At 40.5% G+C, this 21,050-nt stretch overlaps 1 protein-coding gene across 4 annotated transcripts; it reads right to left on the bottom strand.

The window, feature by feature from the left end:
• Window positions 1–131: 131 nt before the first annotated feature.
• On the bottom strand, window positions 132–18,454 carry LAMP2 (lysosomal associated membrane protein 2). 4 transcript variants are annotated; one of them, XM_040572395.1, is made up of 10 exons: window positions 18,237–18,399; window positions 13,188–13,306; window positions 12,488–12,701; window positions 11,680–11,841; window positions 10,673–10,890; window positions 9,248–9,367; window positions 8,893–8,968; window positions 8,295–8,462; window positions 3,898–3,964; window positions 1,124–3,235 (listed from the first exon to the last, which is right to left on the bottom strand). In XM_040572395.1, the coding sequence occupies exons 1-10, from the start codon at window positions 18,316–18,318 to the stop codon at window positions 3,232–3,234; spliced, it is 1,230 nt and encodes a 409-aa protein (XP_040428329.1). In that variant the 5' UTR covers window positions 18,319–18,399; the 3' UTR covers window positions 1,124–3,231. The 4 variants fall into 4 exon arrangements, with proteins under 4 accessions (XP_040428327.1, XP_040428329.1, XP_040428326.1 ...); XM_040572393.1 differs by lacking the exons at window positions 1,124–3,235; window positions 3,898–3,964 and adding an exon at window positions 132–526; XM_040572392.1 differs by lacking the exon at window positions 3,898–3,964 and having other exon boundaries at window positions 18,237–18,404.
• Between the last annotated feature and the right edge of the window lie 2,596 nt (window positions 18,455–21,050).

Here is a 21,050-nt window from a genome sequence, read left to right as displayed (position 1 = left end):
CATACCTTTAATTATCACATGGTTTTAGCTTCAGCATTATCTGAGATAAGCTCTAGACAACTAGAAATTTTCTCGTATAAAAAGATTAAACAACAGAAATAAAGTCTCTTAGATGTTGTCTGTAGTCAAAATAATCACATTTCTCACGTGTGCACACATTAACTCCGCTCAGTCCTACGGTCCTCAGAATATTTACTTTCTCCAAAACCATACAGGGACTTCAAATACATTTCCAATTCATCTCATGGCAAGTTATTCTGTCATGATGCATGTGGGTTGTTTGTTTTTAATAAACTATGAACTTTTCTTTTTTAGGGGCAGATCAGTGAGTCTGGGAAAAGGAGAAGAGCAGGAGAGGTGGCAGCAGAGACGGAACTAAGAGATTATACGGACTGATAGCCAGTACGACTTTTCCTTCTTCCAATGATATAAGATATAAAGACAAGAATGATAAGGAAGCCAAGTGCCATGCCCACCACGATGGGAATAAGAAAGTTCAGGTCAGAATCAGCAAGGCATTCTTCGGCTGCAGAAAGAACAAAAAAACAAACGAACAAAAAAAAAAAAAGAAAAAGGCAAGGGAGAACAAATTAGTGAAGGAAACCAAGCATTAGAATCCAAGTACAGCAAGGAACAAGAAGATGCTTACATTTTTTAATACGTATCACTGTATTATGTAAATAATACATTTGAATTAACATCACCATTAAGTAAAAAATTGATATAAAGATGTATTTCTTTAAACATATATACTGAGCACATTGCTTGGTAAAATACTCCAGATTTGTACATTAACTTTCATCTTGCTCTAGTGTACCATCCCCTCAGATATACTAGAAACATGAAGACAAGACCATAGCCTGAGCATGCACTAGCTAATTACACCTGGCTAATTACAGCTGAGTTAACAGCAATAAAGGAACATAAACCAGACTGGTATACTGCTGTCTTGTCCAAGCGATTTCCCAAACCCTCGAATCACCAACCTGCTCTAGGCTTTAGACATGGACAGATAACAGAGAAGCCAACGAAGTAACTGAAAGTAGAAACTTACTGGAGACTTTAAAAGACAGCCAAGATGCAAATGCTGAAAGCACTGAGCGGAAAATACTGAGGGACACTCTTTTTGGGTGGGTAACTTTATTTATTTTCAATTCAAGTACAAGAAAAGGGTTACCATTGTCAGCTGAGAATTAGGCAGACCTTACTGAAATCAACAGAAGAGAGGAGACAGCTGTGACACTGCAGTGCTTCTCAACACACCAGTTGGAAAGTATATGACCAACTCCTCGCCGACACAAACACTCATGCAAGTATCAGCAAACACAGCTGGGATCCCATCAAATGCAGCCTGGAGCACACGTGGAAGCAGAGCTTAGCATTCTTCACCCGTTTCAAGAGAGGGCCGGGTTCCACTCACGTGGTGCCAAGAAATGGGATGTTCAGTAAGTGAGATTCAGCATCAGCATCCTGCTTCAGCACCGCGAGGGTGTTCGGCTATGGGGCTTTTAAAGCATCTCCTTAGAAATTTCCTTTTTGCTCAAGTTTATTTTAGAATGTGCTCAAGTTTTAGAGCAGAATAAGCATCATGCACACACTCAATGCTTTATCAAAAGTTACCACCTATTAAGTGGATATTTAAACCATTTGAGTGTCAATCAGCCTTAGTTATGGGAAGTTTACTGTCTTGATTTAGCTCACTCACAGTCCAGCACAGTGACCACCAACCTTCAAAGAAAGGCTATGCAAGGCCTTTGGTTTGTAAAAAGGAAAACAAGAATATGGAGGGGCTCAGCACCTGAAAATACTGATCTCAGACACTCTGAAGGCACCGACTGCCAAGCTGAGCAACACTTCAAAGTGGAAAGAAGAGGAATGGGACATGCACCTTGTACAATGAGCTGTTGCAAAACATTCGGACTACTGAAAAAAGTATTTAAGCATCTTAAAAGAGAAGCGTGAATTGTGCTATACCTTTGATCACTGAGGATTAACACATACGATTTAATTACTACATGCTGCATAATGGGTAATTAATACCGTGAATCAATTTGCTAGGGATGAAGTGTGCCCGGCAGGTAGCAACAGAAATTCCCTTTTCCTCTTTTTAAAAGCAAGGAGATTGCTGCAATGCATGTTACAATATAGCACCGTTGCAAGAAATTAACAGGATAAAGAAGGTTTAAAGTTTAAGACCAGAAACATCCCATCTCTTAAGTCTGCCACCGCTGCTGGCTCACGTCTGTCTAAATATTGCCACTGTACAATTGTGAGAAGCTTCAGAGAAGCATCTCCAAACAGACCACCTGGAAACCATACATCACCATAAACAGACTTCACATTCAGGCCATTAGGAGAAAAAGGGTTAAATGTTTTAGACACATTAGATTGAACGTCTCTGTTCAAAATAACCAGAAATTTTGGCTACCAAGATTTTTAGCCTTGGTATAAAAAGCTAGCTTCCCTTTTAATTCCAGTCATGAGATGCAACTAATAGCCCAAAACTTTGTAATGTTTTTATTGGTGTAGGCTATACAATAGAGAACGCCATAGTGTTTATTATTTTTACTTTTTAAAAGGAAGCATTCATTGGCTGAAAAAACTTTTCAAGGACTACTACCATGGCATCTTTAAGCTAAAAGACCAGAAATCTTGGTATCTTAAAGCACAGTTTTCATATTTAGTAAACTGTATATAAGGCACAGTCAATACTAATTAAAACAAACTGCAGTGCACGATAGATTATATACATTAATATTCAACATCCACAAACACACACATTAAATACTGTTTCCACAGACCAGAACAAAACTGTTTATTCTTATAATGCCACTGCATGTCTTCACAATTCTGAAATTTGAAATGTAGTATTTTAGAAGAACTGAAATTAATTCATCAGTTGATTAAGAACTAGAACATACTCTGCACGTCGTAAAGTTCAAACATAAACCATGACAATAAATTCCACATCAGTTCTTAGCCAGATGCTAGTTTTAACCTATGATTTGCCTGACTGTGCAAGCAAGCTGCTGTTCTGAGTCTTTTGAGTTCAGTTTTACTAATTTGCTTCAAGAAAGTTACACTTTCCCATTTTAAAATTGCTCGTATCCAGCATTACGGTGTTTCTTGTGGCCAAAAAAGTAAGCCATAAGTACTAGGACAACTAATCCTCCCAAAGCTGCTCCTACTGCTATGGGTACAATGAAGTTGTCCACCTCTGGGCTGCAGTCTTCAGCTAAATAGAAAAAGGGCAAGTTTGAAAAAGAAATGCATTTCAACATAAATATTTAATACTATAAGCACCCTCTAATTATTTAGAACAGTTACCCTTTCCCCATCAGGGCATTAAGACAGTCATCCAGAAAACCTTGTCCTCCTCCCCCCTCCCCAAAATATGGTAGCAATAGTCCCCCCTCCCAAGCATCATACTAACAGATTCATAATTCCATGATGCATGTTGTTGAAAAGCAGCTATCTGTATATTACTATATAAAGAATTATAATTATTGTATACTCTTTGTATACCCAGGCTTCCGGTGACCAGTTACCAACTGCAAGTCTCCAGGATAGAGAGCAATACTGGAGATATAATTACGGTCAAAATAGTAATGCTTTGACTAAAACAAAAAAAAAGTTAAGAAACCTTTATGCTTATTATAGGACAACAGTAATTGCTGCTTGTTTCAAGATTTGTCAGACTCAGCCAGACTGACACGTACTGACAAGCTGATGGCAGTTTGATGCCTGCAGTCCCATCGTAGTTTAAGTTCACTTTGATTTACAGCCTCAGAAACAGAAACTGCTAAGCTCTTTAACGAGAGCCTGTTAAAATATTTGTTATTCTTCACATTAAAACGCTTCAGCTGACCTCAGCTTACATTTCAGAAAGGTACTAACATTATTTTGTCTTTAGGTAGCAGACGTGAAGGTAGCTTTAATGTAATGATGGCATATGCAGTGCAGGCTAGAATCAAGAAGAAAGGGTGTGTGATTAGATTGTACTTTTTCCTCCCATCATATCACCATTCAGTTCACAACACAGGCCAGCAAGAGGCATGGTAAAGAGAAGACTAGTGTCTCTCTTGATGCAGAAAAAGCCAAAGTGCTTAGTTGCTTAGTAGTACTGTTATCAGAAGAACTGGCAGCACAGAGAGGACCAACATAACTTCTGCCTTAGAGGATGAAGCTGCTAACCAGCTCCCTGACGAGTCCCTAATGCTTTCCCACTCTTGCTAAATGCTGGGACTTACTTCATTTTCCAAGACAACTTAAAAAAAATAAAAATAAAAAAAAATGAACTACTCACAACTGTACACCAGTTTAAGATGGCTAGCAAAAATGAAATTGTAACGGCATCTTATCTGGAAGGAGCAACAATTGCCAAAAGAGTTTACAAGCAAATTTCTAATGATGAATGGGACACAGTGTCTCAATTAGTTCTCAAGCTGTCTTCTGCTAGAGGATTGTACCCAAGCACACTGCAGAATGTACTACAAAACAAAGCATTAAGACACAGGCAACCAAGGACTCTTTGAGGAGCACCTTCACAAGTTACATAACAGAATCTCAGATATAGACTGATTAAGTTGGCCTTACTCCTTTATTTTATTTTCTTTAAAAAAAGGTAATACAAGATGTCTGTTTTCAAATCAGTTAAAAAATATGAACAAGTTTCCTTAAGAAACAGAACAATCTTTATTATTTAGAGCACATGTTGAGCGGGTCGACAACTCCCTATGGAGCAATACATACAGGAAAACTAGTGGTTTTATAACAGCAGGCAGTCAGGTGAAACTTAGATGTTTTTTGAACCAGTTATCTGCACATCGGTCTAGGAGCACTTTAATCTCTCAGCCAGTAGAGTTGCAAACAAAGATCAAGCTCCAGGTTTTTGCAAAGGTGCATTTAGTTTTGTTGGATTTTAGGAGCAGTTTGCACTAATCTTCTATTTTGTCACTTGGAAATCATGCAAAGATCAAAAATGCACATGATCAGATGAATACAGTGTGGTGACTACTCCATAACAGAAATGTACGTATAACTGGTGACACTGAACATCAGTCAGGAAAACGCTAAAAATCTATAGGAACTTCTGCACTTAATGATGTATTAATATGATAAAGTCATTAGATCCACTATTTGATTTTGTTTTTAATTAAAATGTAAAGTCTTGAAGCCTGTTTTGAGGTTAAACTTATAGTAGTTCCCCACTTTCATTAAAATGATTCAGTAACTGATGCAAAATTCAAGCTGCAGACTACAAGCTATAGTAAGCTTTATCCACCCATTCTTGCTTCCTTAGCTACTGTCAAGGCAAAACTGTTTTCACCAAAAAAGTCTTTTTACTGAAAGTGTATTATCTGTACACAAACATGCCACAGACATCTCTACAAGCCTAGAAAACACTAATAAAACACTAAACCAGCTTTGATGCAAGCTAAACTCATTCTAAAGAAGAGACATTATGTTCATTAAATGACTAGTTTAGGCAGCTCATGTTATGACATATGCAAAAAGGTCACACATTTTAGAAAAAGAGTTTTTTTCCATGCAGTAAAAATTATGTATTACAGCACAAGGAGGTCAGAAAAAAAAGTGCAGCAAGGGTTAGACTCTACAGAGCTGCAGCTTAAGAACAGTCCATTTGCACTGCATTTTTTAAGCTAGTTAGCCTTTCCACACAGCAAGGAAAAATAGGTGTGATTTGTCTATCTCAAACTTGTTTGGCTTTTGCATTCTTAACATTAATAAATGGTACACAGCAAACAATCAAACACAAAGTACATTAAACACTGAGGATGCCAATGGCAGACAGTTGTTATGTGGATTTTGATTAGCAGAGAACCATTCAAGATGAAGATTTAAAGACAGCTCAAGTTGCACCAACAGATATTGGCTCATTAAATGAAAGCATCTTTAAACAATGGTAATTCAAAGCAACAAGACAGACCAGTTCTGTGCAAGGTATGATATAAAGTTAAGTGCACTTTAAAGTTCTGGAATATTTAGACCAGTTATTCCCTTTAAACTGATTCCAGGAAAAAAAAAAAAAAAAAGCCTGCATGACTTTAGCAGAAATCTGCCTCAGTTGAATTATTTCAGGGGATTGCCAAGGTATATAACTGATGAAGAATTCAGTGCCTAACAGTATTTTTTTATTTTTGGAAAGCATTTGGAAACTGCACTGAAGTCTTCTAACATATCAACCACCTGGCAAGCATACGTTACCCGCTTTGTTTGTACAGCCAGGGTATGGGAATGGTTCCTGAAACCACCAAGGCAGGAGTAAACTACTCAAACTCCGTCAAAGCTAAGTAAGTTACTGCTGCCACTTCAAAACACCACTTAATTACCAGCCTGAAGTTCAACTCTATGAAAAACAAAGTTATTACTGGGCATCATACAATCCGTAAGTACTACGTGAGTCAACATAGTGACTAATGCTGTCAACTTAACCGACAATTATGACAAATAAGGAACGCAGAAGGGAGAAGCAAGTACATATCCTATGCAATCCTGGGAATTGCCCAATGCACATCAGTTTAGAATGTGTTCTAGTTTCAGGCTACAATTTGTAAAAAGTGGAAATGAATCCTAAACACTTCAGTGGTTTTTCTTCCAAAATAAAATACTCAGCCTAGCAATGTATCCAATAGTGGTATATGAACATCTTCAGAACAGCTATGAAACCCACGTCGTCTTCTCTGGAGCAGGAAAACTAAGAACGTAGTTCTGCTTCATCTGGGATAAACATTCTCCCTTTGTTTCCCAACTCCAATTAGCTGTGGCTAGCACTTAGTCCTAAGGTTTGGGGCTTTTTTGGACTTGCACTTGCTTCATTTAGAGTGAAATCAGAACAGTGATTACATTTAGATTCACAAAGTTTGATATCCAGCATAGCTTTTTCTTCTGCCAATTATGTAAGCAATCACTATAATGACAATCAAGCCAGCAAGTGCAGCACCAACTACAATTGGGATTAGAATGGTGTCATCATCCAGCGAACACTCCTGGGCTGTAGATGAGAGAAAGGTTGCAACAAGGAATAAATAAAGATAGAATACTTGCCAAGTGTGGTATAAAAATCTATTTTCCTTAATATGAAGATGCTCAAAATCAAGTATTATTATATCTTTATGCTAAAAGAACTGTAGAGGTCACATGAGTATTACTAGCATATATTAATCCTAACAATCATTTGGAACATTTGATAAGCTAACAAACTAAAGGAACTGTCCTGGCGTACAAGTTTTCATGTACACAAGGTCTGTACTAGACAATGGAGCAGCCATTCTTCTACTGCTAAGACAAAACCAGGCTTACCTATTTCATGCTTAAGGCAAGTCTGGTACATTTACTGATTAAGAGTAAAGTAACCTGGATTTGGTGTTGAGAACCTATCTAGAATAGAGACGTTACAGTGAGATGAAATTGCTAGCTAGAAGGAAGAAGAAGCAGCAGCTAGCTGCAACTGGAACTACAAGGTAAAATGGGACTAACTCTTTACAGCATATTACAGTAAATACTGTTTACCCTGTTTATATCTAGGGAGGTTACTTACCTCTCGCTAAGGGGAAAAATAGTTCAAAAATCTGCACCCAGTCTATTTACCTACAGATTAATCTACAAATATTATCATGAAGCACAGTCTGAATACCAGGTTACGCCAAAGGGTAAGAATTAGGTCATTTAAACCACTCCAGTTTTCCCCAGACAATCAGGATAGTGCAGCAAACAATCGTTTTGGATTGTTTCTTTGGTCTTGGATACTCAAGACTGTTTCCAAAAGTAGCTCTGTCAGTTCATTTTTCCCCAACATTCCTATTCCTTAGACCCACAGGTCTAAAGAAAAGATGAACAGGTCTAAAGAAAAGAAACGCCTGATGGTGTTAAGAAGGTCTTCCACTAAAGTTTTATCCCATGTTCTTATACATTTAAGCTACAAAAAGCTGTATGTATGTCAAGAAGATGTTGGAGAACTTCTAACCTACTGTGCAAGGCAATGCTAAGTCCCTCTTTAGCGTCTCTAGATCCTTTGAGAGGGAGAACCAACATAATTAGCAGACTGTTTTTTTTCCTTAAGTAATGAGAACAAAGCTGACAGTCTTCCTTGACCTGGAATGTCAGTCTCAGAAGTTCAATTCATTCCATGTATATAAAAAAAACAAACCAGTGGGGCAAGAGCTTCAAAAGCAAAGTACTTATGTCCAGCTCTAGTACTTTTTAGCAAGTAAGGATTTTGCAAGCGAGAGCTGTTGCAAAAAAACAATCAAATACAAAGAAAGAACTTTTACCTATTGCGAACTTGTTTTCCTTCACGAGGAATGGTTGAACCCATAGATTAAAAGTATGTACTTGAAGATCTTCATTAATCTGAAGAGTCTGCTCTTTTCGACACATGTAGGAATTACCAAGGAAAGCATCCCACTTGCTGAAGTTGTTGTTATCTGCATTTAAAATGACTAAGCAAAGGGGAAGAAAAAAAAAAAGGGAATTTGCACGCACACTTTAAATGCAAGAAAGATGTTAATACATTCATAAGACTAAGGAGCTGAATCTAGATGGACCAAGAAAGACAAAGAGCTTCACAGTGGACACAACAGTTGTACCTCAAAAAAATATTTTACTGAGAACTGTGATACAGAAGCCCACCCGATTTATATTTATCAAAAAGAGGCTCCATGAGCAGAAGCCTAAGAAAAAACAAACCTACACTGTTGTTTAGAGCAACTTTTGTAGCCATTTGTGGTTGATACTTGGTTCATACCCACTTAAAGATTTAAAAGCAGGAAGTAACAGTAAGCACCAGCAGTATTTATTTCAGAAGGAACTGATAAATACAGACATAGAATTAAAGCTTACACTTGCTTTAAGGCAGGTATTATCTCTTACCAGAACCATTCAGGTGGTTGAGTAGTGTAACATTCACCTCTTTCAGATAAAATTTTCGTACACTTGCACTTGCATTCTGTTTAACGAGCAAGAACCAACTGTCAGTGTGCCAGTCTGCATTTTTAATTTTAGTAACACATGCTTTCCAAAGCCTATCACATTTACCAGTCTTACATTTCCCACAACTTTATCCCAGTTATCCATTTGTCTTGAGGCAGTGAGCTGCCACTTCCACTTCCTATGGAGCAGCCTACCACCAGCAAGTTAGAAATGTTTGTTTTTTTAAACCAAAAATGCTCATCATGCAATGCTGTTAAAAGTTAAATCTTAGTTAAAAATAAAAGAAGTTACTTACAACAATGAACGTGAAATCAATCAATGTGCTGTTTCCATCGTTCAATTTCAGAGTAGCTGATGTGTTCCCACATGTCCCATCCGCACTAGTTGTTTTCGGATTGATGTTGATCAAAAGAGGCTGAAATACATACCATGTCAAAGCAGCTCAGCTAACATCAGGAATTTATTATTTCAGTCAACAGCAGTCTCAAGCTAGAAGAACTTGTCATGAAGGAGAGGACAACATGAAGTCCTCGTCTGGCTACTACCTAACCAAGGCTGTTTGAGTTACATTTACATGCTGGTAACACAAACAACTTGCCCTGTGGTATCTCATCCTGACTTGAGAGAGAAAAAAAAAAAAGCAAAGGAAAAAAAAAGCAAAGGTCAGTGCTTTTCTTTTGTGCTCCTAAAACAACAGCTTAGCTTTGGCTCCCTCTGGGGGAAAAGCCAGCATCTGCAGGGCCCAACAGCCTTAGAAGCTAAGAAAGTTCCAGGCCTTTAATGACATTAGAGGTGCTTCCAGTAACCAGTTAAGTTTAATGCAGGTAAGGTTTTGAAGCTAATTACATATCATGCCGCAGAACTATCCTGATGCCAGAGAGGTGTCATGTACACTGAGAAGCAGTTTGGACAACCTTTCTACTCTTCTTCATGAGGTTCAACAAGGCCAAGTACAAGGTGCTGCACCAGGGTCAGGGCAATCTCAAACACCAGTACAGACTGGCTGACAAATGCATTGAGGTCAGCCCCACAAAGAAGGACGTGGGGGTACTGATGGATGGAAAACGCAAAATGAGCCGGCAACATGCACTTGCAGAAGGCAACTGTACCCTGGGCTGCATCAAAAGGGGGGCCAGCAGGTCAAGGGAGGTGTTTCTGCCCCTCTACTCTATTCCCCTAAGATCCCACCTGGAGCACTGTGTTCAGCTCTGGTGCCCCCAGCACAAGGCGGACATGGACCTATGATAGCGGGTCCAGAGGAGGGCCATGAAAATGAACAGAAGGCTGGAGCACCTCTCCTATGAAGAGGGGCTGAGATAGCTGGGGTTGCTCAGCCTGGAGAAGAGAAGGCTCCAAGGAGACCTTACTGTGGCCTTCCAATACTTAATGGAAGCCTACAAGAAAGATGTTAAAAACTTTACCAGGAAATGTAGTAACAGAACAAGGGCTAATGTTTCTTTAGCTAAAAGAGGGTAAGTTCAGATTAGATATAAGGAAGTAATTCTTCACTATGAAGGTAGTAAGACACTGGAACAGGCTGCCCAGAGAAGCTGTGGATGCCCCATCCCTGGAAGTGCTCAAGGCCAGGTTGGATGCAGCTTTGAGCAACCTGGACTAGTGGAAAGTGTCCCTGCCCGTGGCGGGTGGGTAGAAACTACATAGTCTCTAAGGTCCCTTCCAACCCAAACTCTTCTATGATTCTAAAATATAAGAGAGGCACCTTGTCTTGGGAAACATTCAGCTGCAGCCCCACAGTAGCCAGAAGACAAGTTTTATTTCCAGATTGAAGAGAATAGTTTCCTGTGACTGGATTCTCAACAGGTTTGGGAGCAGCGGTTGGAGCAGGTGATGAAGTGGTGGTGGATGTGGTAGTTACATTGGCAGCAGTAGGCACAACAGTAGGTGCAGCAGTGGGCGTATCAGCATGACATCTAGTCTCTGAAAAGAAGTTTTAACACAAATTTCAGCATTGAAATGGTGGTTAAAGTCTCATGACCCAGAGGTCAGTTCAATACAAATACCAATTTCTCTGGTGAAATCTAAGCCCACTGGGAATCTGCTAATCCCCAAGTCAAGAGTTTCAAACTCTGCCCTATGGCACAGGATGCCAAGCAATTAACTGCTACAATTTATTCTAAGAAATTTTATTAATGCCCACAGTTTTAAATCCATGTACCACAAACAATACTACTTCTGATACACTGAACTGAAACACATCTACAAAGATAATTACTCTTGGTGGTTATAAAAATTGATGCACACTTGCTTCAAACTAAGTAAACAACCCTACTGAGCTGTAGGTAGCAGGATAATGTACTAGTCTATTCTGACTAGTTGAGCTATGAGACTACAAGCTACAGCAGGCTCCGTATTATTTAAAAGCAGAGAATCTACCACTGAAAACAGAAGGCAATGAGTTAAAAATCTTGAAGCTCCAATGATCTAGTCTACAACAATAGTTCTGTAGTGTTTAATACCCCGATTATTGAAATACACACTTTATTAGACTGTTGCTTTGGCATGAAAACAATCTACCTTACAATATATAGCTAAATCTGCTCTATTAATTTATTTTTCCAGGAACAAGGAAAGGCATAAAGGATATTTATATATTATCGAATATAGCACATCTTAGAACTGTTGGATTTTTTTTTTTGTATTACAGGACTTCGGTCCCTGCACTAAAATGCAATACAAAAATGCTCACTCACAATTTGAAAAGCTCACCTGTTTTACCAATTGTGCCATTCTGAACAAAAGGCTGCATAGTAATATTCCAGAAAAACTGCGTTACATTTTCTGCTTCAAAAGAGGTAGTATGATGACACACGAAGACATTATTTATTTGAACTGGATGCATAGAATCCTTTACGACAACTGTAACAGGCCCTACAAACAAGCACAAATATTTTAATACCTTGTTTACAACAAGAACATTTATAGGCAGTGTCACATTATCTATAATTCCATAGTATTAAAAATAAGAGAGAACTAACGGGAGTTATGTTTAACAATCCTATCCTCTCTTGAATGTTTTACCCACATGTCCTGACCCAGGGTGCTAAGTACTGCTGAGAAGTAACCAAGCTTCCGGAACTAGAGAAGTCATTAGAAAGAAGAACTCTCTTACCTATTTATTATTTTTCCTCAAGCAAAAAAACCCTATTATTAGTAGGCATTAGTAGAAAGAAAGCCTAACACCGCATTGTTTCACTAGGTGGAAGGTGAAATAGTGCACAAAGAAATAAGTCTTCTATATACTTGTTACGTACTAGCAGCACACCAATCAAGGCTGTTCAAATGGTTAACATTCCCCTTCCTTTCTGTTTAGAGGCACTACTAGATTTAGTTAAGCTAACTAGTTGGCATTCTTATCCAGCATGGAAGTACTCTGAGCAACGGTTGGGCAGCACACGGCATCAAAGTCACTAGATACACTCTTAATACTTAAAATTTTGAAAAAGCCTAGCAAGGTCAGATACGTGAGATATGACCTGAGACTGTTTTCTAAGCAAGATTCCGCACTGGATACTACCTTTTCTTTTAGCATCAGGAAATACAGCAGCATCATTGGTGTTGTAGGTAAACGTGATAAAGTCAGCCTGGTAAGTTTCGTTAGTTTCTGTAAAGTTAACACTCCAAGAGTGACCATCTCCAAACTGTACTGCCAGAAGTGCAGCTTGTGTGTCATTGCCACAGACACTTCCATCGTGTGTCACAGTAGATGGCAAATCCAAACTTGCATTTTTCTAGAAGAAAAAAAAGTTTTAAATGTTTTCAGATAACAATTCTTCCCCGTGATGGTACTACAAACGTCCTGGCAATAGGCTAAAATAATCTTGCGCAATGTTCTTTTTCACAATTTTGTACAATAACCTATATGAGTCGGGTATCAGGGAGGAGCCACGTCAGATTTGAGTACAAAAGTACAAATCTCACTTGGATGAAAATCTCAGATACGCTGAGCATTTACTGTTTGTGTTAAGAACACTACTACATTGATAAGCAAACTCCATCAAGTCTGACCACTATGCCTTCTGCATAAATACAATAGGGCACTTGTCAGTTACTTGTATTATTAATCAAGAACTTATGCTTTGTTTCAAAATGCATGTTTAGGAGTATTCTTAACTGACTTTGTCAAGAAAATCAACAAACTAAATACAAGAGAGTACTTAAAAGTTTTATCCAAGGCAAAATGCATTTCTCAATGAAAGTTAGCTTCAGTTACTTACATAATCACTACTGTTTGTTTCATATTTTATCAAGAATTTCATCATCCATTGTGCATACAAGCACGTAACGTTAGAGGCATCCTTTACATCTACTTCCACTGCATAGGACTGGAAAAAATCTGTAAGATAGGATTATTAGCTAGTAAGACAGATTTTACTTCATTTTCTAGAAGCACTTAGGAGAATGATTCATTACAAAGTAGTAGGGTAAATTATTTCAGGACTGGATTCAATTTGCCAGACAATGAGAGTCAGTGAATTTCTGACAAATGTAAAAACTAGGAAGCCCACCATGACGTTATCAAGGCTAGATAAAAATTGAGAGGATGTTTTATAGTCTACTTACCTGACGAAAACTAATCATCTAAATCAGCATTCACTTTCTGGTGACTGAAACTGAGTAAACTGAATTGCACAAAAACCACACTTGAAACAAAGTAGTGCTTGTAGACCAGTCTCCAAACTATTTGACATGTTTCATCAGTGGTACGACCCAAGTTGACCTCTAAGAGAAGACGCTGGCGTGCCCTCATTGTGTTTCCACGATTTCTTGCTCAAGGGACATGGAAGTTAAATTCCATTTAAGATCTTAGAGAACTTTTTATAGTTGCTGGATTTTTAACCCAGTCTTGACTCTCAACAGGGGGATTTCCCCATAGTCAGTTTTCATTTGCTTTTGTCTGCAATTTCTAGTCTGCCACATCTCTCTATAACAGATAGATCATAAGGATCAAAAGAATCAATCCTGACTAACCTCAGGTTCATGTTTATCAGGCAACCTTCCTTAAACATACAGTAACTATGACCACACAGTTCTCTTCAACAGCCATCTGAGTTTCTTCATCCTCTAACACACAACAATACTTCACAACTAGCTTCATGTTCTACCTCAATATTAGAGGATTTCCTCCCTGCCCCATACAGGTTCTCTCCTCTAGCAGCAATACCAAGCTCAGTACAAAAGTCAGTTGGCTGTCACAACACTAAACTGCAGCTTGCATTGTTGATGCTGTCTGGAACTCAAAACTCTATGTACACTGACAAGCTTAAACTGGCATACCTGTAAAAAGTATCTAAGGCAGAGCTTGGAGAAAAGTCCACTCTGAAGCACAGGAAATTGTGCTGGATGCCACACCAGTGATTTATTAGTGTTATAACCTTCATGTAGCTATCGTGTTGTAAGAACGTTTTGGACTAAGAACAAGGCAGTAAATTAGGGTTTGGACGTGGTTTATTTTGAACTTGAAGCAATAAATATCAAAGAGTTTTAGCTTCGATGGTGGCAGCAAATACACTACCCCACCTTACGAAGCATAATACCTGTTAAAACCATTTACCTATCACGTCAAGTAACTGAGGCCATACTCTATTTGTCGAGAGTAGGCACATAAATGTGCACCCTGCTCTCGTTACACAAATTGTTGTTGCCCCTGTTATCTACATTTTCCTGGAAGAAAATTCACCAACCACTTTAAATCAGCTCATTAAATGACTTATTCAATAATCTGAAAGAGCCATAAAAAGCCACTCGTTGCTAACAGTCACACTATTTTTTTTCTGACCTACTAATATGGGCTCTACCATTCTAACAGAAGCAACCTTCATATTCGTGCTATCCTCCTCAGTCACTGACAGGAAATGAAAACCCACAACCAAAATTTGGGTTCTGTTGCACCATCGAGCTTGCTTCCTCCTGCCCTCAGTGCCTGCATGTTTTGCTAAGCAATACTTTTCTGATCAATGACCGATCAGCCTTCAACAGCACTCAGTGTGTGGTCTCAAAAGGATGTCCTCCCTCCCTTAGAAGCTGAAAGGGTACACCAGAACTTCGGGCTACTGCCTCCAGCAACGCAGCCCGTAGTAGCTCACCCGCACCCTCTACCATCGGGGAAAGTTGTTTTGGTATCACTGTGATTGCTTGGCGTAACAGCTTCAGCACAAGTGAAGAGCAGCATGGGCAGCATTGGCAGCTGGAAGCATGAGCATTGCTTCTTTCCAGTGGGAGAGCAGGAAACGTTGCTGGCTGAATTTGGAGTGAGATCTGAGAACATGTAGAAGCTAGAGCTTCAACACTGCAGAATTATACAGTGCTCTCACAACAATTACAGACTATGTCAGAAGGACAAAGCATCATTCTGGCATTAAAAATGAAGCAGAAGATGTTTTGTATCACACAATTTCTCTGTTTATCTATTTTAATCTATTATTTCTTCAGACCATCAATTTGAACAAAAACAATTTTGACAGAACTGGAACTATTACTCTCAGGATATTTTTCAAGTTTCTGGAAGTTTCTACTTAAAAACACTGAAGATAAACAACACCTAAATATTCATTAACTACCCTATTCCCCATCCCCTGCCAAAACCAGCAGTACTAGGTAGATGTAAAACCTGCCAGGTACAAACAGGAGGAGGAGACAACTCAAAGAAAGCAACTCCTTTCTGCGCAGACCTTTGAAGTTTGTTGCTCACGGATGGTTGCCTGGAGACACCAGAAACAACAACAGTTGGACTTTTACTCCTGAAAATCCTTAGGGCTACCATACATTCCCACTTTCCTACAATCATCTGCTGTATGCGGCGGCATTTCCGTGTGATCCATTGAAGCCTGCAGATCTTTCTACAGCACTTGGAAGTTCTCCATTTAATATCTGCACGGATGCTGACCCTAACTAACTGTAAAACTTTATACTTAGACCTGGGAAGTAACTGAAGAAAAGGAGAATGCAATCCAATAAATCAAAAGACGGTTCTGAATGTTATTTCCACCATCCACAACACTTGCTGTTTCTCAAAATTTTGTAATATTTATTTTCCTCTGCCACCTAACCACTGAATAAAATTCTGACTGTGGGCAGAGCAGAACCCAGCTCACTTTCAGACTGACAGCAAACAAATAAAATGACTAACAGCACATGAAGAATACCCGTACATCTGAATCTCCCTATTTTCACTAATTTCTACGCAGAAGATTGTTAGACCTCCACAGCACCCATACTGTACAGACGCAGGCAGTGCATCTACTTCCCAGGCAAAGTTTGCACATAGCTCTATGGTGCAACCAAGAGATAACAGCTTTGCGATCTACTCCCATAGAGCACACACTTGTTGCCAAGAAGCAGCTTAGAGTTCCAGCAACACGAAATATAAAATTCTCTGTCTTCGTTTAAGGAGGTATTTGTTACTGTACCTGAGCACCAGCTCTGCATTACTGCCCAGTCTCATTTCAGAAGGAATATGGCCAAACCTTAAGTTTTTGGAAACAGCTGCAACCTAGCCAGGACAGCCATATACACACATCTATAGGTCACATCACCTGCTGTCTTAAACACCCCCACTAAGCCATAATGCATGGTACGTGCAGGACATAATTATTTTACCACAACCCCAGAACAGTATAAATCAAAAGGAGCTTGATAACGATGCTTCAGTGATTTGCTTTGTAATGCTGTGATTTTATTTTTAAAATTTTTCCATGTTATTTTACACAGCACGTATTTTTCACCTTCATTAAAAAGACACACAAGTATAGAATGCTGTAACTGAGGTGTGACATTCTGTTTGTGCTATGGGTTAGCAAGTGACAGCAGCAAAGAGACAGCAATACTTACAGAGACTGAAAATATCCTCAGAACAAAGTGGGCCCTAATCAGAAGTATCGGGTTAACTAGCACACAGACTGTTTTATTTACAGAGAAATTAGCTTGCAAATAACTTCTCCAAAGGGGATATTTCTGCATAGGTTTTATTAGATGCAACAGTAAAGAGAAATGGAGAAATCCTACACTAAGCAACTTCACGGGGTAGACTGGACCAACACAGGTAATTCCAATACACACATGCACCTTGCACACCCTGACCTACTTAGTTACATCAACAGCAGCTAACGACAACTGGAAAAATATGTTTTGTCCAGCACAACTTCTTTCCAGATGACAGAAAAAAATACACGATCCCTGCTTTATAAAGCGTTTGTTCTACTGTTAAATAACTGATTAGAGGATGCATTCAAAAGTCAGGTGTGCAAAGGTAACTTAACACACCTGGCAAGAAGCACTAGCATAGCAATGGACTACATTAACCGCTAAATTTATAATACATAATCTGGAAAACAGAGGCACCAAAAGCACGAGAGCTACTCTTCACAAAACCTAAGGATCAAACTGCCTCCTTACGTGCTTTGCTTGCATAACAGTGCTGGAGACAGTAAAGCCCATGATAATAAAAAGGTAGGTTACATTTACTGAGAGATGAATCTGTCTTTTTACAAATTGGTCAGCGTATTCATTTATAAGAATGCATATAGTGTATAAAGGTGTGATTTATATATATATATATATATATATATATATATACACACTTTGCTGTCTGTATTATAAAGGCACCCACTCAACCAGGAAGCTGTAGCACAGCCTGCCACTTAACGCAACTGCAGAAAGTTGCTGAAGTTAGCATTTAGGCGTAAGACCTTTTAATAGAGCAGGTAGAGCATTAACCAACACGGGGAAGGAAACAGGTTGACAAGGCCACTGGCAGAAGGCCGGCTTCACAAGAGCAGGGCAGCTCTGGGCGGCATGCTTCATGCTTCCAGAGCGGCCTGTGAGGGAGATCCCGCCTCAAAAAAAAAAAAAAAAAAAAAAAAAAACACAACACATATAAGCGCACAGCTATAAAGATATAAAGCCGCATCAGCACCACTTGAACAAACCATTTATTTATTTATTTATTTTTCGTGAGGAGGAAGGAAAAAAAAAACAAGCACAAGTATTACAACACCCCCTACGAGGGAGCGGCCCGAAGCTGCGTCAGGAGAAGGCTGCTCACCCACAGGGCGGCAGCTGGGGACCGCACACACTCCCCCCCGGTCCCTCCGCAGCCCCCCTGGAGCTCAGGCACCGGGGCCGTACCGAGCGCCCCCCTCACCCCCCCGCCCCGCCGCCGTCTCCCCTCAGCCGGGGCCCCGTGATGGAAGGAGCGCGCGACCCCCCCCCGCCCCTCGCGCACGGCCGTTGCCCGCGTCACGTGCCCCCTCCTCCCCCCCGCTCACCGGAGGCGCCCAGCAGCAGCAGCAGCAGCAGCAGCAGCGGGGGGAGGGGGAGCAGGGCGGCGGGGCCCCGGCGCGTCTCCATGCTGCCGGCCCAAGGGCTCTGCCGAGGGGTGAGCGAGGGAGGCGGGCGCGGCAAGAGCCTCGCCACCGATCATGTGAGGGGAGGGGCGCGGCTCGGTGCTGTGGTTCGCGGACGGAGAGCCTGCCGCCCGCGAGGCGGGCGGGACTTCCCGCGGCACGATCGCGCTTCTTCCTCATGTAGGGATCCTTGGGGGTTTCCGTCCGTGCTCGCCTTTCCCAGGCAGAAGGGAATGGTGTTTCTGGGCGCATCTGAGCCCCTTCCAGAAGCGAGGCTGAGGGAAAAGATGTTCTGTGCCTGGCATCAAAGTCGTGGCCTGAGCCTCAGGGGAGGCTGGGCTGCGTGAGGAGAGCTGAGGGAAGGTGCGTCCACCAGGGCACCCCATACACAGGTGTTCACTGCAAAAAAATAAAGCTTTAAAACACCTGCCGTGTTAAATAAAGTAATAAAGGGGTGAGAAATGAGCTAAAACAAAACACTGAAGTTGGGTAGCAGGGCAGGCATGGCAAGAGCGTAAGATGGGTGAGCCAGGCTTCTCGTCACGAAATGGCGGCTGCAGTGCCCTGTGTGGTGCCCCCATTTCCAGCTGCCCTGCCAGGGTGGTGGTAGATCCATCGTCTGCCCCACAGGCAGCAGCCACAGCTTTTGGGGGATATTTGTGTCCCTAATGCTGGAGCAGATTCAGCCCTGGCAAGCTGGTGCGATGACTGGACAGAAACATTTCCCGTAATTGCCTCCGCTGAGCGGGGTGGGGTTTGGCACCGGCACCGAGAGCTGGGATGCTTTGCTGCTGGTTTTGTTGATGCCAAAATGCAGAGCGAAGGTGGGAGAAAGCGGCTGCCTGGTGCAAACCTGGGGAAAGGACAGTGGGGTAGGAAGGCAGGGAAGGCAAGAAACCTGCTTGACTTGAGGCTGGATGAAGGTATAAAGTGTGGTGTATGCTGGACTGCGGCCTGCAGAGTATTGATTAGGGGAGAAAAGAGAAAAAAGAAAATGAAAAGAAGACAAGACTGGTCTGGCAAAGAAGTGAGATATGGGGAAGAAGAAGAAGAGACTGAGACTGGGAGACAGAAAAAGCAATGGCAGGAGGATGCTCTGAGTAAGCAGGAGCTCTGGGTCCAGCAAGGAAAGGCTCTTCTGGAATAAGATATTCCTGCATCTGGTGCTGGAGGAAAACTGCAAATCCTATCTGAATAGTCAGGAACTAGGAGACATGCCCAGTCGTGAGAAAAGAAAATGACAGCTCTCTTCAAGGACAATAAAACACATTAATCTGATACAAGGAGACAGTGGGAGTATAGATGGTGTAGATAAGAAAGTGGTATGAAGTCCTGAGGAAGTAGAAATAATGCAATTGGTGGTGAAAGGTCAGTTAAATATTCTCCATTGTGTACTTGTAATACCATACTTCTCCATGGTAAAATACTTTGTACTTTTTCAAAAAGCACCATAAAACAACACCTGGCAAGGCAGGATCACCACTGAAAATAGTGAGTTGTGCTATGGGGGATCCATGCTTATGTGCTTGTGTGGTCAGATTTGTTCTCTATTTCTTTACATTTCTTGCTGTGATTCACAAGTTCTCCTAGAACCAACCTACTGTGTATATACATACATGTAGGTACATCTGCCTAAACATCTTGTGTGTGAACATCAAAATTCATGTCATTTCAAAATACACAGAAATAGTATATTTTTTATTCAACCTTTGGGCTTAATTTACAGAAAAGTTACCTACCAAAATAAACTTCATACCCGAGCCAGCACCTGTTGCAGGCTGCAGGGGAGCATCAGGTAACAGCATCAGAGCTAAAACCACTAATTCTGAAAGTAGCAAGTCTTTCATCTTTCTCAGTTCTGTTGTGAAGAACAGGACGTTTCAGAGGCTTGGGAGGGCCCTGCCTCTGGTGCTTTTACATTTCCTCATGCTTCATTGCTTTGGTGCAAAGTCCTGTCTATAAAGAGTGGTGTCTCAGGGAGTTATGAGCAATTACATTAAGAGGATTTGAATATTAGGATAGAGACATAATTGGGCTTTAATTAATAGAAGGAGGAGAAAATGTTTGGTATGTTTCAGGCACTTTGTGTGCTGGAATGTTGTATTTTGTGTTAACTGGAACGTTGACTTCAGGACATGTAGCTTTATTTATAAACATTGCTGTATTCAAATATCTCCTTGTTCTGAGTGAAGAATCCTGAACATTTTTGATCTTTTGCTTTGTACTAGGAAACAGACCGAAATTACAAGAAGTTCTGCACAAGTAAAGGGCAGACCGATTACTTTGTTTCCGTTACAGCAATTTAGGGAAATGTGAAATGAAATGGCAGATACCATAACAAGTGAATCGGTTTCTGTTCAGTAACACAGACTGAAATTAGCAACTGGTGTAGGATTAAAAACCAGTTTATATAACTTAGTACAGTGAGAAATACATTATTTTGCACCAGAAATATCTTCATTAATATCAGAACACAGATTCATCTCTTTGCTTGTTTGCACCTGGTTGCTTTACCCTCCCTGTATTTCCATCCTTGCTGTACAACCACTTTCCACATGCATTTTGTGGTGTTATGCTATTTTACCGTGATGTGTTGTATGTACTTTTTATTCAGGAGTTTACTTCTTGCTTGCTGTATCAATCAGGATAAATGAGAGGACGGTTCCTCCCCTGGAGCTATGGAAAACAACGTATGAGCCTAATTCTTCTTGCCATGAAGTTAGCCCCAAACTGGCT

This window comes from Cygnus olor, chromosome 13 (assembly GCF_009769625.2).
Source record: "Cygnus olor isolate bCygOlo1 chromosome 13, bCygOlo1.pri.v2, whole genome shotgun sequence".
Taxonomy (NCBI): domain Eukaryota; kingdom Metazoa; phylum Chordata; class Aves; order Anseriformes; family Anatidae; genus Cygnus; species Cygnus olor.
This window is presented reverse-complemented; position numbering and strand designations above follow the sequence as displayed.